At 38.6% G+C, this 14,224-nt stretch overlaps 1 protein-coding gene across 5 annotated transcripts in view; it reads left to right on the forward strand.

Moving 5' to 3' along the window:
* Positions 1–14,224, forward strand: part of VPS13C (vacuolar protein sorting 13 homolog C) — a 206,751-nt gene that overhangs the window by 105,873 nt on the left and 86,654 nt on the right. For all 5 annotated transcript variants that reach the window (XM_050966954.1, XM_050966955.1, XM_050966956.1 and 2 more), the window contains 9 exons: positions 452–511; positions 2,766–2,928; positions 4,274–4,390; positions 4,983–5,086; positions 7,662–7,829; positions 9,071–9,375; positions 10,041–10,185; positions 11,698–11,854; positions 13,623–13,753. In XM_050966954.1, coding sequence (XP_050822911.1) covers positions 452–511; positions 2,766–2,928; positions 4,274–4,390; positions 4,983–5,086; positions 7,662–7,829; positions 9,071–9,375; positions 10,041–10,185; positions 11,698–11,854; positions 13,623–13,753 — 1,350 coding nt within the window. The remainder of the gene's footprint in view (positions 1–451; positions 512–2,765; positions 2,929–4,273; positions 4,391–4,982; positions 5,087–7,661; positions 7,830–9,070; positions 9,376–10,040; positions 10,186–11,697; positions 11,855–13,622; positions 13,754–14,224) is intronic.

Raw genomic sequence — 14,224 nt, forward strand, 5'->3', positions numbered from 1 at the left:
ATTGTCTTGTTTTTGTGAAGTCCAGCCACATGGAAGTTTGTGTGGAAGGTTGGTTTTGTATGAGTGTCTCCAGTTTTGAGAGCTTATTATGGTATTTTCAAAATGGCTGTCAGGTGGTTTGTAGATGTAGATTTGAAGGCAAGATGGGCTATTATAATTACTTATTCCAACCCCCTAATTAAGATCAACTATACAATTTCACCCAGTAAATTTGTACATAGACTCCATTAACATATGTTGGCAAAGTAGGAATTGTTTAGAAAGACATCCAGTCTTATTTTTAAGGTCTCTGAGAGATGGAGAGTTGATTACATCCCTTTGTAATCTTTGTCTTTTATTAATTATTCTCATAGTTAAAAAATTGGCATCTTATTTCAGTTTTAACTCTGTACTTCATCTATTCAAATACAGATATTGTTATTGTGTTTCAGTCTTGACTCTTTTTTCATAGGCTGATGCAGATGGACCAGACTTTACTACTACTTACAAAAATACCAAGCAAGCTGTCAATGTAAGTATAAGCATGTAGACTTGAGCAATCTTTTAAGATGAGCTCCTGTGTTAATATGTAATTATTTTGAAAGATTAACTAAAAAAATCTTTAAAAAAAAAAGTACGCTTGGTTTTAAGGTAACTTGAAAAATGATGTGTCTAGAATTGATTATTCATTTTTTAATGAGAACTGATGAATTTTTAATCTGTTCTTAGGTAAGTGATTGCCAATCTCGGACAACAGTTTTTGTGGGATGTAATTTGTTAAAATTGAGGAGATGTTGTATGCTAGAGTAGTAAACTTGTTAATATATCAAATGGGAACATATTTATTGTAGAAAAGTAAAAGCTCTTAGAACCAGAGTGGGAAGGAACAGTTGTACTATATAAATGCTCTGGGTGGCTTTTAAATTATGTGAGCTGACCAGGCTCTAGCACTGTACTGTCCCGAGTGGAACATGGGAGACTGTGTCACAGAGATGCTACCCTTTGATCAGAGGAAGAGTTCTTCACAATGTTTCCTTGGTGGATAGACTGCACCCTAAGTGAGCTAGCTCAGCTCTATTTTCCCCACCATCTTTCAGTATCCTTTTGAATCAAGCAAGCCAGCTCTGTACACAACTCAGATCCCATGGATGATAGCGAGCAGCTCCAGTGCAGATGTTGTATAGAAGACTACTTGCTTCCTTGCAGGGGCAACTCATCTTTTGAACCCCATTAAGTGATGAAATACCGTATATACTTGTTCATAAGTAGAATTTTTAAGTAAAAAAGGGAAGCACCAGAGAAGGGGGGCGGCTTATGAATGGGTATAGAGCAAGAGAGGTGGGGCACAGCCCCTCCCCCCAACAGAGGGAGCAAGGAGAGGCAGCACAGCCAGCAGAGACAGAAGGGAAGAGTTGGGGCCAGTGTTTCTCTGCTTCTGGCCATGCTGCTCTCCCTCCCAACCTCCGAAGCTGCTGCAGCTCCTGGGCTGGCAGGCTGCAGCTGTGCCACTCAGCCCCGCCCCCAAGAGCAGGCTGTGGCTGCACCGCCCGGCCTCCTGGAACATGCTGCAGCTATGCCACCCGGCCCAACCCGCTGGAATACGCTATGGACATGCTGCCCGATCTGGCCCGCCAGAGCAGGCTGGGGTTGCACTACCCAGCCTGCTGGAACAGCTCCAGCTACGTCAGAAACATTATCCCCTGGCCCTCCCCAGTTAAGGTGGGAAGGGATGGGATGGGAAGAGTGAGGGGGTCCTGGGCTAGGGGTCATATGGGGGGTGGTCACAGGGGTTACTCCCCTGACTCCCAGCTTCTCCCCTGGCCAAAAATTTTTCCCACCAGTTGCTATCCTGGCCCATCAGGGTAAGCAGCTGGCGCACCAGGACACTTCGTTTACTTAAGTTAACCTCCGTGGCTGTGGATGCTTGAGATAAACCATCTCGACCCACCAGCGACTTATCCTGATGGCCTGGGAGCCAAAGTTTGCTGACCTCCGAATTATAGGGTCGGCTTATGAAGGGGTTATAAAAATTTTCCATTTTTACTTATCCATCTTGGGGGGGTTGGCTTATAAACGAACCGGCTTAGGATCAAGTATATACGGTATGCACTTTAGAGATGAGGGGAGAAGGCCAGAGGGACCATGATGGTTGTTAAAATAAATATTTGCCAAAAGTTACTACAGTACAAGGCAATACCATGCTAGCTTACATTGTCATATTTTAATGGTGTAGATTTTAGTGACAACCACTATAGCTCACCCTCTAATGTGGATGCATTGTTTGAAGCCTTTTATTATCCCAGAACTTCACCTAGCTTTAGTAGGGGCTCTAGACAGAAACAACTGTGTCCTTGGTTGGCTTTTTCAGAGACATAGTTAAACATACAATGCTTTCTGATCCTGAGCTATGACATGGAGAAGGATTAAGCAGTATAAAGTAATATTAATACTGTATATTATATTCACCTAAGTAGCTCTAGTTAAAAATGCAGATTCACATCAAATAGCAGATTTTATATGTGGCACAGAATGTGGTATAATGTCCTTGTAGGATCATCTTGTATCATTCTAAGCTTTCAAGTGACAGCATTTGGTACCTTTCTTCTCTATTGCTATGCAATGCTGTATTTGGTCAAAAATGTAGGATTACATAAATAGCGAGTAAGTAATTTTCTCTACATTTCAGTGGTGAGCATTTTGAATTAGTCATACAAACACATAACGTACCAGTGTGATAAATTTCAGTTAATAATATCATTTTTCACTCTCTCTACATATCATGTTAGGTGTCCTTTTCATCTTTGGATCTAGTACTCCACACAGAAGCCTTACTTTCCATCATGAACTTTGTCACATACAGTGTTCCATCAGGTGGCCTTACCAGCTCTGATAAGGGATTTGACCCAAAACCTCAAAGAGAAGAAGAGAGAAGTGCTGTTCTCAAAGCAGGTATTGTGATATTAGAAATTCCATATCTTCTTATTTGTGGTTCAGTAGCATGCCAGCTGCTGTTAATCAACATTGTTTGCAAGCAACACAGAACTCTGTTGCAGTTCTTCTGGCAACACATGAGTCTCACACTCAGTTGTACATGGAAAAAGACAATAGTAACTCACAATGCTAAATATCTGTTTGAACAAAAATCACATAAGATGAGTTTCTAAGGATATTGATTCTTCTTTTTGGTAATTGCTGAACACTTTCATGTTGCACAAATACTACTAGCGTTAGGTATTTTCTCAAATAATGGATTAATTTTTATAGACAATTATCTTGACTGTTAGTTTGCCTGACATTCACATCCAACAAAAGCCTAAAATCAACAAACTTGGCTTTATCAATGGTTAAGCTATTTCATTAGTATGAATTAGTGAGGTTAGGTATGATCATTGCACGCTCCCACTTCTCCCCTATTAGCCTCTTGGATAACTTTAATCACCTGAACTATGACTCATCAAAACTCACTACACATTACAGTAGTGAAACATACCTCAAGTGTGATGCATAAGTGTATGTGCCACAACCTCCTCTTGCTGCCTAATATGACAATTCCATATGAATGCTTGCATCTTTCGAAATCAACCAAATTTCACCATGTTTTTGCCAACTTTCAGACTATATGGAATCACAGTTTATAAGTGGAATCCTAAACCACATTTCCTATTTGTATTATGCTTGTGTCAGCAAAGACAGTAAAGAGAGTTTTGCTAGAAGCTATTTAAGGATTGGTTAGATTTTTATTTATTTATTTATTTATTTATTTAAGGATTATTTTTAAGCCTGATAAGCTTGATCTTGAAATTGGCTGATTGTCCTAACTGGTCTTGGTCTGTGGCTTAGGAGCTGCTTTTCTCCCTGCACCTGAAGGCTCCCCTTCCTGTCCAGGATAGACAGTGTTGAGAGTGATTTTTTCACTGCATTGTGAAGTCTAGTTTTCTTTCCTGAATATGTAAAGAATGAACTACAAACTGTTTGGAATTATACTATTCTCAGAGGAAGTTTCAGATGAGGCATAAATATGGAAAATGTAACCACTTCAAAACAGAATACGATTGCTATGCCTATATTTCATTTGGCTGCTGTTCTTGTCCCAGAACAATTATCAGTCTTCTACACAATGTAATCAAATTTTGCCATAGTTTTGATCAAATAGAGTTAAAATTTCCAAGGTATTGCAATAGATAACTTTTGAACAGTGTGTATATATAAATCTTAATTACTACAAGATGATTTGCATCTGTTATTACTGGGATGAATGTGACCTCTTCTGACCATGGTTATTTCTGCTATATAGTATCTAGTGATGCAACCCATGAAGATGTATATGACTTGAAACTTAGTGCAAAGCTGAATGCATTCCACATTTTTATTTGTGATCAGAAATGTAACATTGCAGATATTAAAATACAAGGTAAGTTATCATTTAAGTATTTGGACTAGTAGAGTTGAAAGAGATGCATCATTGCTTTTCCCCCTAAGTTTTTTAAAAGCTACTGTAGAAGTTGTACATCAATATTTCAGTAGCATTATTTAAATTTTTAACAGGAGATGAGACAACAGCTGAGCATTAATCTGAGATTTTTAATAGCCAAGATAAATGTACGATGGAGGAAAATGTATTTGGCAAAGTGCTTAGTTTTTAATGGGGTGAATTAAAAAAACTTGAGTCGCTAACTCACGAAGTACTGTGGACTTGAAATTCTCTAAGAGTTAGGCACTCAGCAGTGTTAGTGGCTGGTACTCAACCCTGTATTTTCAGAGAAAGTTAGAAATGGCCTTGTCGCTTCATCACTAATCTAAGAATATGTGGTAGAGGGCATAAAGCAAATCATTAGATCAGAATCTCCTAAGGTTGAACAGCTTGTACCATTTTTGCTAGAATTCAAAAAAGAATGTATGTCTTTATTAATATATTTATTTGAAGGTCCTTTTATATCAGAATCCCTTACTGTGTTTTTTATACCTGTTGTTACCATGAACTAAAATTGGATTTTTTTCATCAGGAGTGGATGCTTCTGTTTCTATGAAAGCTAAAAAGATAAAGGTTTTTTCCAGACTTGAGGACATCATAATCACAAATGTTGATCCAAAGACTATTCATAAAAAGGTGACTTGTGCAATGAGACAAGATTATAGAAGTGATGATTTTTTTAAAAAAATACACTTTATGACTAAAGAGAGCATAATCAATTGCTTAATAAATTTAATTGAGATGTATGTGGAAGGCAAATGTGTTGCTTCAAAAAATGTCAAATTAAAAAACTAAGGAGTTAAAAACTACATTTATACCAGAGAAGTAAAATATTTTCTTTTGAATATTTCATTATTTGCTTAGGTTAGTGTTCTGATATACCCTTTGGCAGAATGTCTAAAATCTCCAGTCAGACAGAAATAGCTAAATGAGATAATAGAATTGACTGGATTCACTCAAACTTGTGTATCCAGCTATGCTGTATTAAACATAGAATCATAGAAGTGGAGGACTGAAAGGAACCTCAGTAGGTCATGTAGACCATCCTGACAGGTGTTTGTCTAACTGTTCTTAAAACCTCCTGTGATAGGTTCCATGCCCCTTCACCCCAATGTCATTTGTTTCAGTGCTTAACTACTCTTTCAATTAGGACACTTTACCTAAGGTCTAAACTAAAGCTCCCTTGCTGCAAATTAAGCCCATTAATATTTGTCCTGTCCTGAATGGCTAAGGAGAATAATTTATTTTCCTCTTTATAACAACCTCTTACGTACTTGAAGACTCTTTATCAAGTTCTTCCTAAAGGTCATGTTTTCTAGACCTTAGATCACTTTTGTTGCTCTCCTCTGTTGTTTCTCCAATTCATCCACGTGTTTCCTAACTGTGGTGCCAAGAACTGGACACAGTGCTCCAGTTGATGCCTTATCAGCACTGAGTAGAGTAGAAGAATCTCTTCTCGTGACTCTTGCTAATATGTCCTAGAACGTTTGCTATTTTTTATGACAGTATTTAATTGTTGACTCATTTATTTTGTGATCCACTATAACCCCCATGTAATTTTTTGCAGTACTTCTTCCTAGGCAGTAGTTTTCCATTTTGTATTTGTGCAGTTGATTATTCCTTCCTAAGCGTAGTACTACGCATTTGTCCTTATTGAATTGCATCCTATTTAGTTCAGACCATTTCTTCAGTTTAAGATCATTTTCAGTTGTAATTCTGTTTTGTCTAATCCCCTTCTAGCTTGATGTCGTCCTCAGACTTCGTTACTCTCTCTGCCATTTTTCAAATCTTTATGAAGCTACTGAATAGAACCAAACTCAGGACACATCTTTACAGGACCCCACTTAATATGCCTTTCCAGCTTGACAATGAATCGTTGATAGCTACTTTCTGCCAGTACTCAAAGATAATCACTAATGGCTCAGATCTCTTTAGCAAGATCCTTCTTAAGATGTACTTCGTCAGGTCCCTCTGACTTGAAGATGTCTAATTGTCCAAGTAATTCCTAATGTGTTCTTTTCCAGTTTTGAGCCTCAGATCCTATCCCGTTTACACTGATGTTGCCCATATTAATCGTCTGATCACTGCTAATTTTTTTGGTGAAAACTGAAACACAAAAGGCATTTAAGGCTGTGTTTTCTGTTACTATCTTTCCCTCCTCATTGAGTAATGGGCCTACCCTGTCGTCTGTCTTCCTCTTGTTTCTAATGTTTTGGTAAAATGTTTTCTTGATGCTGTTTGCCTCTCATTTTGTGTCTTGACCTTTCTCATTTTGTCCCTACTTGCTTGTGGTAGTTTTTTTATATTCAACCTTCATAATTTGAACTGGTTTCCGTTTCTTGTATGACTCTTTTTTTGAATACACCTCTACCTCAATATAACGCTGTCCTTGGGAGCCAGAAAATCTTACCACGTTATAGGTGAAACCACGTTATACTGAACTTGCGTTGATCCACTGGAGTGCGCAGCCCTGCCCCCTCCCAGAGCACTGCTTTACTGCGTTATATCTGAATTTGTGTTATATCGGGTAACGTTATATCGGGGTAGAGGTGTATTAGGTCATTAAAGATCTCCTGGTTAAGCCAGGGTAGTCGTTTATCATAGTTCTCATCATTCCTCAGCATTGGGATGGCTTGCACTTGTGTCCTTAATAATGTCTCTTTAAAGAACTGCCAACTCTCCTGAACTCTGTTTTATCCTTTAGACTTGTTTTCCACGAGATCTTTCTTACCCGTTCTCTGAGTTTGCTAAAGTTGACTTTATTAAAGACCATTGTCTTAATTCTACTGTTTGCCTTCCTACCATTCCTTAGAATTATGAAGTGATCATTTCATGATCACTTTCACCCAATGTGCCTTCCATCTTCTAATTCTCAACCAATTCATCCCTATTTGTCAGAATCAAATCTAAAATAGCCTCTCCCTTTGTTGCTTTCTTCACCTTCTGCCATAAAAGTTGTCTCCAGTGCATTCCAAAAACTTGTTGAATAATCTCTACCCTGCTGTATTATTTTCCCAATAGATGTCTGGATGATTGAAGTCCCCCATTACCACCAAATCACATATATTGCTTGTTAATAGACTTGTGGTTACATCGTATTTGTTTTAGATGACTTGTATTACCTTCTTGGGTTATGACAGAATTAACAAATGGTTACTCCAGGATACAGAATACATGTATGTAATAAAATAGCTTAATTCAATTCTTCCAGGCTGTCTCCATAATGGGAGATGAAGTGTTTCGATTCAAAATGGTCCTTTATCCAGACGCTACTGAAGGAGAAGATTACACCGATATGTCCAAGGTGGATGGTAAAATGTGTCTAAAAGTGGGCTGCATTCAAATAGTTTATCTCCATAAATTCTTCATGTCACTACTGGTAAGATGTTACTAGCGTTACTAGCATATATAATTTGGTACATTTAGTTTCAGTTAATAGTTTCTATGCTGCCCAAAAATGCAAGAAACCTGTTTTATGCCATATTGTTGTAGCTGTGGTGGTCCCAGGATATAAGAGAGAGAAGCTGGGTGAGGTAATATATTTTATTGGACCAATTTCTCTCACCAGAAAAAGTTGGTCTAATGAAATATTTTACCTCACTCACTGTCTCTCTGAAACATAAACGTGTAAGACCAAGTTCCTTACCCTGAAGACACGATGTTTAGAAGTTGCACCACTCAGCAAGAGGTTGATAAATATGAAGGGGAATGATGAAGAATGAGTGATATGGTGACTTAGTTTTGACATGTACAAATAGTTGAATGTGAGTGTAAACCTTTCAGATGTAGATATCTTATCAACCAAAAATACAACTGCTAGACATAAATGTACAATAGTGTATCCTGCTTTAGATGCATGTTCCAAGTAGGATTGAATTCTATGAGTACCCATCAGTTAGAATCTTAGCTAGCAGATGATTGTGTAAGTGAGGCAGATAGACTTAAGAATTGTGAACTCCAACTTAACTATATTTTAGCAGGGGACCAGGGCCAGCGAGAGCTCAAATGGATTAGACAGATTCCACAGCCAGCCCCCACTGACAACCTCTGCCTCAGCAGCCTATCGAGTGCTTTGAGCTTGTCGCCTGGTAACTCTGCCCCAGTCACCCACCCTGCATCCTGGCATGCTTCACAGGCACCCTCTGCCTAGGAATGAGGGAAGGGCTCAGGGGCTGGCAGTGCAGGGCAGAGGCAGGTGGTTGGATCAGGCCTGGCCATTACCTATAATGATTCAGATCATGGGGTTGTCCAGACAGAAACAGCAGCTCCGCTGAGCCCCAGTCCCTGGGAGAGCCGCAAGACCAATACTCCAGGGGCCTTGACACCCATGGATGGGAGGATGTGGCAGCTCATAGTGGGAATAGCTGCGAACCCTCCAGCTGCTGCTTCTCAGGAGTGGTCCCTTCTTGTCTTCTGTCCAGTGGCTCCACTTTGCCATCTACCACTCTGCCAACTACCACTCTGTTTCTGTCTGAGTTGCAGCGCCTTCCCATGCCACCCCCAACTCCACCCATAACTGCGCCAGCAGACCACCTGGGACTGTGTTGCAGCCCACAGTTGGGAACCCTGATGTTAAGTACTTATTTTTGTGCTACATGAGAGATTGCTGTTTTCCAACAGAACTTCCTGAACAATTTCCAAGCAGCAAAGGAAGCCTTGAGTGCAGCTACAGTCCAGGCTGCAGAAATGGCTGCTTCCAGCATGAAAGATTTTGCTAAGAAGAGCTTCCGCCTTTCAATGGATATCAACTTAAAAGCTCCAGTTGTAGTCATCCCTGAGTCTTCAGTCTCCCATAATGCTCTGGTAGCAGATCTTGGTTTGATCAGAGTTCAGAATGAATTTAAATTGGACTTCACAGATAAATCTTCAGTTCCTCCAGTCATTGACAACATGGCTGTTCAACTAACTCATTTGAAGCTATCAAGGTATAAACTACTGTGTTTCGCTTGATACTGAATGTTTAAAATTGGTGTTAAAACTGTTAAAGTGCCAACAGTGCTCTGCATAGAGTAAGAAGATAAAGCCTGTGCCTCGAAAAATGTAGTGCCTAAACAGGTTGTATGGATGTCATGGGGAAGGGGGAAGTTGTGCAATAGGAAAGCCAAGTGGTTGACTGAAGAGACTCAATATGTTAATTGTTAAATCCGCTTTTAAAAAAAAAAAATTTTTTTTTTTAGTTCCTATTCTATTTTACACAGCCTTTTTAGAGGATAGGAGTAGGATTCGTAGGTTTCCTGGAATGACAAAACTGGTGGTGGTGGTTGTTGGTTTTTTTTTATTTTTTAAATACCTGGTTTCTGTACAGAAATCTAGGTTTTCACCTGCTCTTTTCTCTTCTAATTTCCCAGCTACTCATGGAGAAGTAGGGGAAGAACTGTATGTCAACAGAGATTCAATAGATGTTCAGAGCTGCCTAGAGGATTCAGGGGGCCTGGGGCAAAGCAATTTTTGGGGCCCCTTCCATAAAAAAATGTTGCAGTACTGTAGAATACTATATTCTCGTGGGGGCCTGGGACAAATTGCCCCATTTTCCCCCTCTCTCTGGGCGGCCCTGTAGATGTTACTTTAATCTTTTTCTGTGTGTTTTCAGGAGTATTATACCTATCACTTCTCAACCAGATGTTGAAATTTTACAGCCAGTAAATCTGGTTTTGTCAGTCCAGAGAAATTTAGCAGCAGCTTGGTATCATGAGATTCCAGCAATTGGGATCAAAGGAGACCTAAAACCTATGCAGGTAATGCCACAACAAACTAATAGTTGCCTTTTAAATAGTAATAGATTTCTGTAATGATCTTGTAAACTTGTTTTGTAGCACTCTAGGTTCTTGTTGTTTACAGAATACGGGTTTATTTGGCACTAGGGTGTTCCTTGGCTGTCTGCCAGTCATCTACAATTCCAGCCTGACAGTGATCTGATGTGGTTGTGGTGTCATGTGTTGTATGGCTTCATTGTAGTCAGATGACCAATACTTAGTGATTTGGGTGCATGATACAATAAACAAAATAAAATGAAGTCTATATTTAGGATCAGCTGATCCTGGCAGAGCTCAAATACCATAGTCTTATGGATTAATAGCCAGCATTATCCATCCACATGTGTTTTCCTTTATTAAGCAGCAACTTAACACAAGCAGACCAAACCTGGCTGCTTTATCATAGCAAGAAAGAAAACTGCTTTGCTAGAATCCAGAAGCTAAGTTGCAGGCTCTGAACCTCAGCTTAGTTTGACTGCCCTGTATTACACAGTTACTTGAGTGAATGTTAAGTCTTTCAGTTTTCATTGTAAATAAAAATCATCAGACCTCAGCTTTATCCCCTCTCTCTTTCCCCGTCATTTTCACAGTGTAGCAAGAGTCCCACTTTAATGGCCTCAAGAGTCCCAAATTTTAGCCAGGAATCAGAGTAGGGGTTGCTGTAACCCCTGTACCAGTAAGGAGAAGGGAATTGATATATCGGGCTTTTTTGGCCAGGGCCACCACAGGAGTCTGCTCATAGCATGATCCTTCTGGGATTGGAGATGTCTGTCCTATGGCCAGAATCCACCAGTGGCATGGCACAAGGTGGGGTACATGGTACCAAAAGAGGCCCAATGTAGTTACTCAAATGTTGTCAAACCTAAATGCATTAGCAGCATACATTTCTAGAGACTTTAAGAATTGTCCTGTAAAGGTGTATTGCTGTTACTTGTAAAAAGTAGTAATTATATATTCATAACACTCTATCTTGCATTAGGATTCCTTAATGTTGAATTACTTATTAACTCGGTCATAAAAAGAGTTGCATCCTAATTTAACACTTCCCAGACTTAATGTTGCCTACTTCTCTTTTCATTGGCAAAGCAATTCTGTTCCATATGGAATTAACTCACTCTTTTTATTAAATAATTATTAAGCTATGTGGGGCCAGCAAGCATTTGAAAGTGATGGATTAGGTTCTTTTTGTTTAAATCAAAAAGAAGCAAATGGCATCTTGGAAAAAGGAAAAATATTCTTCATCTTAGAATTTTTAGACTTCTTCAGCCAGAATTGTTCTTTTTCAATCAAATTACAACCTTGTTCACAGAGGAAACATCCCTAATTAGAATGTTGGTAGGAATTGCTGGAAAGAAAAGACTTTCACTAACATGGAATGAATTGGACTGATACATCTAGTTTGGGTGGTGTGGTGATGGTACTACTAATAAAGAGGCAAGATCTCAATATGTGTTGAGTATCTTCACTGGAAATAGTTGTTTTTACAATTTACAGATTGCACTCAGTGAAGATGACCTAACTGTCCTCATGAAAATTTTGCTGGATAACCTTGGAGATGCTTCTTCCCAGTCAAGTGCTACACAACAGACCCTTCAAGAAGCTCAAAAAACAAAAAAGGAAAAAGGTCAAAGTGATTCTCATCTCCATGAAGGTACAACTTTAATCCAAAATTGAGCTCAAGTTCAGAAAAAGATGAGCTGTTTTTGGTTAATAATTGCATGTACTTTGAAAGTATAACGTCGGTAAACTAATGAATTGTTCTACCTGCTGATCTTTGCATGCGTGGAGCTTGTCTAGCACTGCAGTTAAATGCTGTGTATTTTTTCTTTCTTTTGCTTAGTTATTCATTAGAACTTAAATATTGATATTTGCTTTTGGCTTATTGAATTTACAGTTTAATGGATTATGGAGAAGTTACAGAATACAACAAAATCTGTAGCTAAGAGAAGAGTAGTGATACTACTATGAAGCTGAATAAAAACTGAAGAATATTTATTAAGATATTTATACTAGTTGCTTTTGTACAACAAGTTTCATTTGTCAGTTCAATATAATAAATTGCTTCCATAGATGTAGTTTCTTGAGGTAAAGTGACAACCCACACAGACCCTAAATGATAAAACCAAATAGATTTGAAGATGTACTTAAATGCATGTGCTGTTGTATTTAGCTGGAATATATAGACCAAAGAGTCAAGATCCTGTCACTGTCCACATTAAAGAGCCTTAAACGAGGTTTAGAGCTTGGTATGCAGAGATCTCAGCAGCTTGCTGAGTACCATTGCAAACACACCTTTAAAAATTCTTTTAACCTTTTATTATGGATACAGAAAAGAAGAAAAATTAGTTAAAACATTTGAAATCTAAAGTATTAAGTGAGGATTTCACTTTAGCACCATCTGTTGTTTCCTTCTGTTGGAGAGAGTTTTTAGAAGGAAAAACTTCCTCCTTTGACGGTCAAGACAGTAATAGCTGTTCTTTTGGAAAAAAGAGAAGAAGCTGATAGAGATGGGTTGGTGCTAGCATTGCTGTTAAATGCTTACCCCGTTTCTTAGAAGGCAAAACAAGACAGACGTGCACAACAAGGAAGAGAAAACAAGAGCAAAGATAGGAAATGCAGCTTCTGGCTCTGATGCTGACTCTCACTTGCAGAGAGAGTTGCTGTTGGAGAAACACAGGCACAGCTCCTGGTCTTATCTACCACGTTCAGAACTGGAAAAAGTGTACCAGCATCAGGCTGTTTAGAGCATTGCTTTGAATTGCCTCTTCCTGGTCACAGGGTAACAGCAGTGTTGCAAAATATACAGTCTTGGCCAGGTTATAATTACACAGTGGGGAAAAGGGAGTAGGATAGGAAAGAGAAGAAATAAGATGGGGCAGGAAAAGGACACGTGGCAGGCAGAGAGACAAATTATCTAATCCCAGTAGATGTATGGGATTCAGCTGGAGCCAGTCGAGGTGGCAGTGTCATATGGGTCTTTGGCCTCTGGACATCTTCCATATTGGGATGACAAAGGCTCAGGGTCCTAGAAGATGGTGAGAGTGGCAACCACAATGGTTAAGCCAACTTGGGTAGCCAAAATCATGTTTTTGTTTGTTTGTTTGTTTTAAAAGACACCAGAAAGGAATGATGGATGGAATAGCCCATCTTCTCATTTTGTCTACCAGTTAGGCCTAGTTTCTGATAAACCTATTTTGGTTCATTGATTTTTCAGTCACACTCTGTGGTTTACCAGGCATAATCTTAACACAGTCCTTGAATTGTATCAGGAGGTTCTTTTGTTGGAACTAATTCAGTCTTAACCTTCTGAATTTGAAAGACGATATTAAGCTTTTTGGACCATATTCTAATAGACTTCTTGGTTTTTAAAAGCAAAACTAAGTTGTTGTGAGTGTGTGAAATTTTCTTTCAATTTGTAGATCATGATCTCACTTCAAGGCAAAGAGATATTTCTGTATCACAGCCTCCTGTGGAATATTATTCAACTCTTAAATTTGACTTCAACTTTGAGTCACTTTCAATAGTTCTTTACAGCAATGACCATAATCAGGTATGTGGTGAAATCTTCTAAAAGCTGGGGAGGGAAAATGTCAATTTTTTTAAGCAGTAAAATTCATGATAGGAGAATAAAAACATTCTCTATTCTTGCTAATTTCGTATGATACCTTTTGCTTTAGTAGAACTTATGATTTACATTCTGTTACTTATGAACTACTTGGGTAAAATTGTTACATACTTTTCCATTTTAATAAATACTAGGAATATGGTAAACCAGTTCACATGAAAAATTACATATGTGCATATTTGAAACATCATTCCAGTTCACACTGGACATTAGGCTTTATTATGTAAAATAGAAACTGTGTTATTGAGCTAAAAAGGGCAATTCATTATAAAAATTGTGAAGTGTTGAGACAAATGAGATGTACAAGTGGGGCTAATCTTGGAAAATGTTCAGTGTTTGTAGGTGACTATAGGGCAAATGTAAATATGCTCCTAGTGGCCCCTGGGTATGCCATTG

This window comes from Gopherus flavomarginatus, chromosome 9, assembly GCF_025201925.1.
Source record: "Gopherus flavomarginatus isolate rGopFla2 chromosome 9, rGopFla2.mat.asm, whole genome shotgun sequence".
Classification (NCBI taxonomy): Eukaryota; Metazoa; Chordata; order Testudines; family Testudinidae; genus Gopherus; species Gopherus flavomarginatus.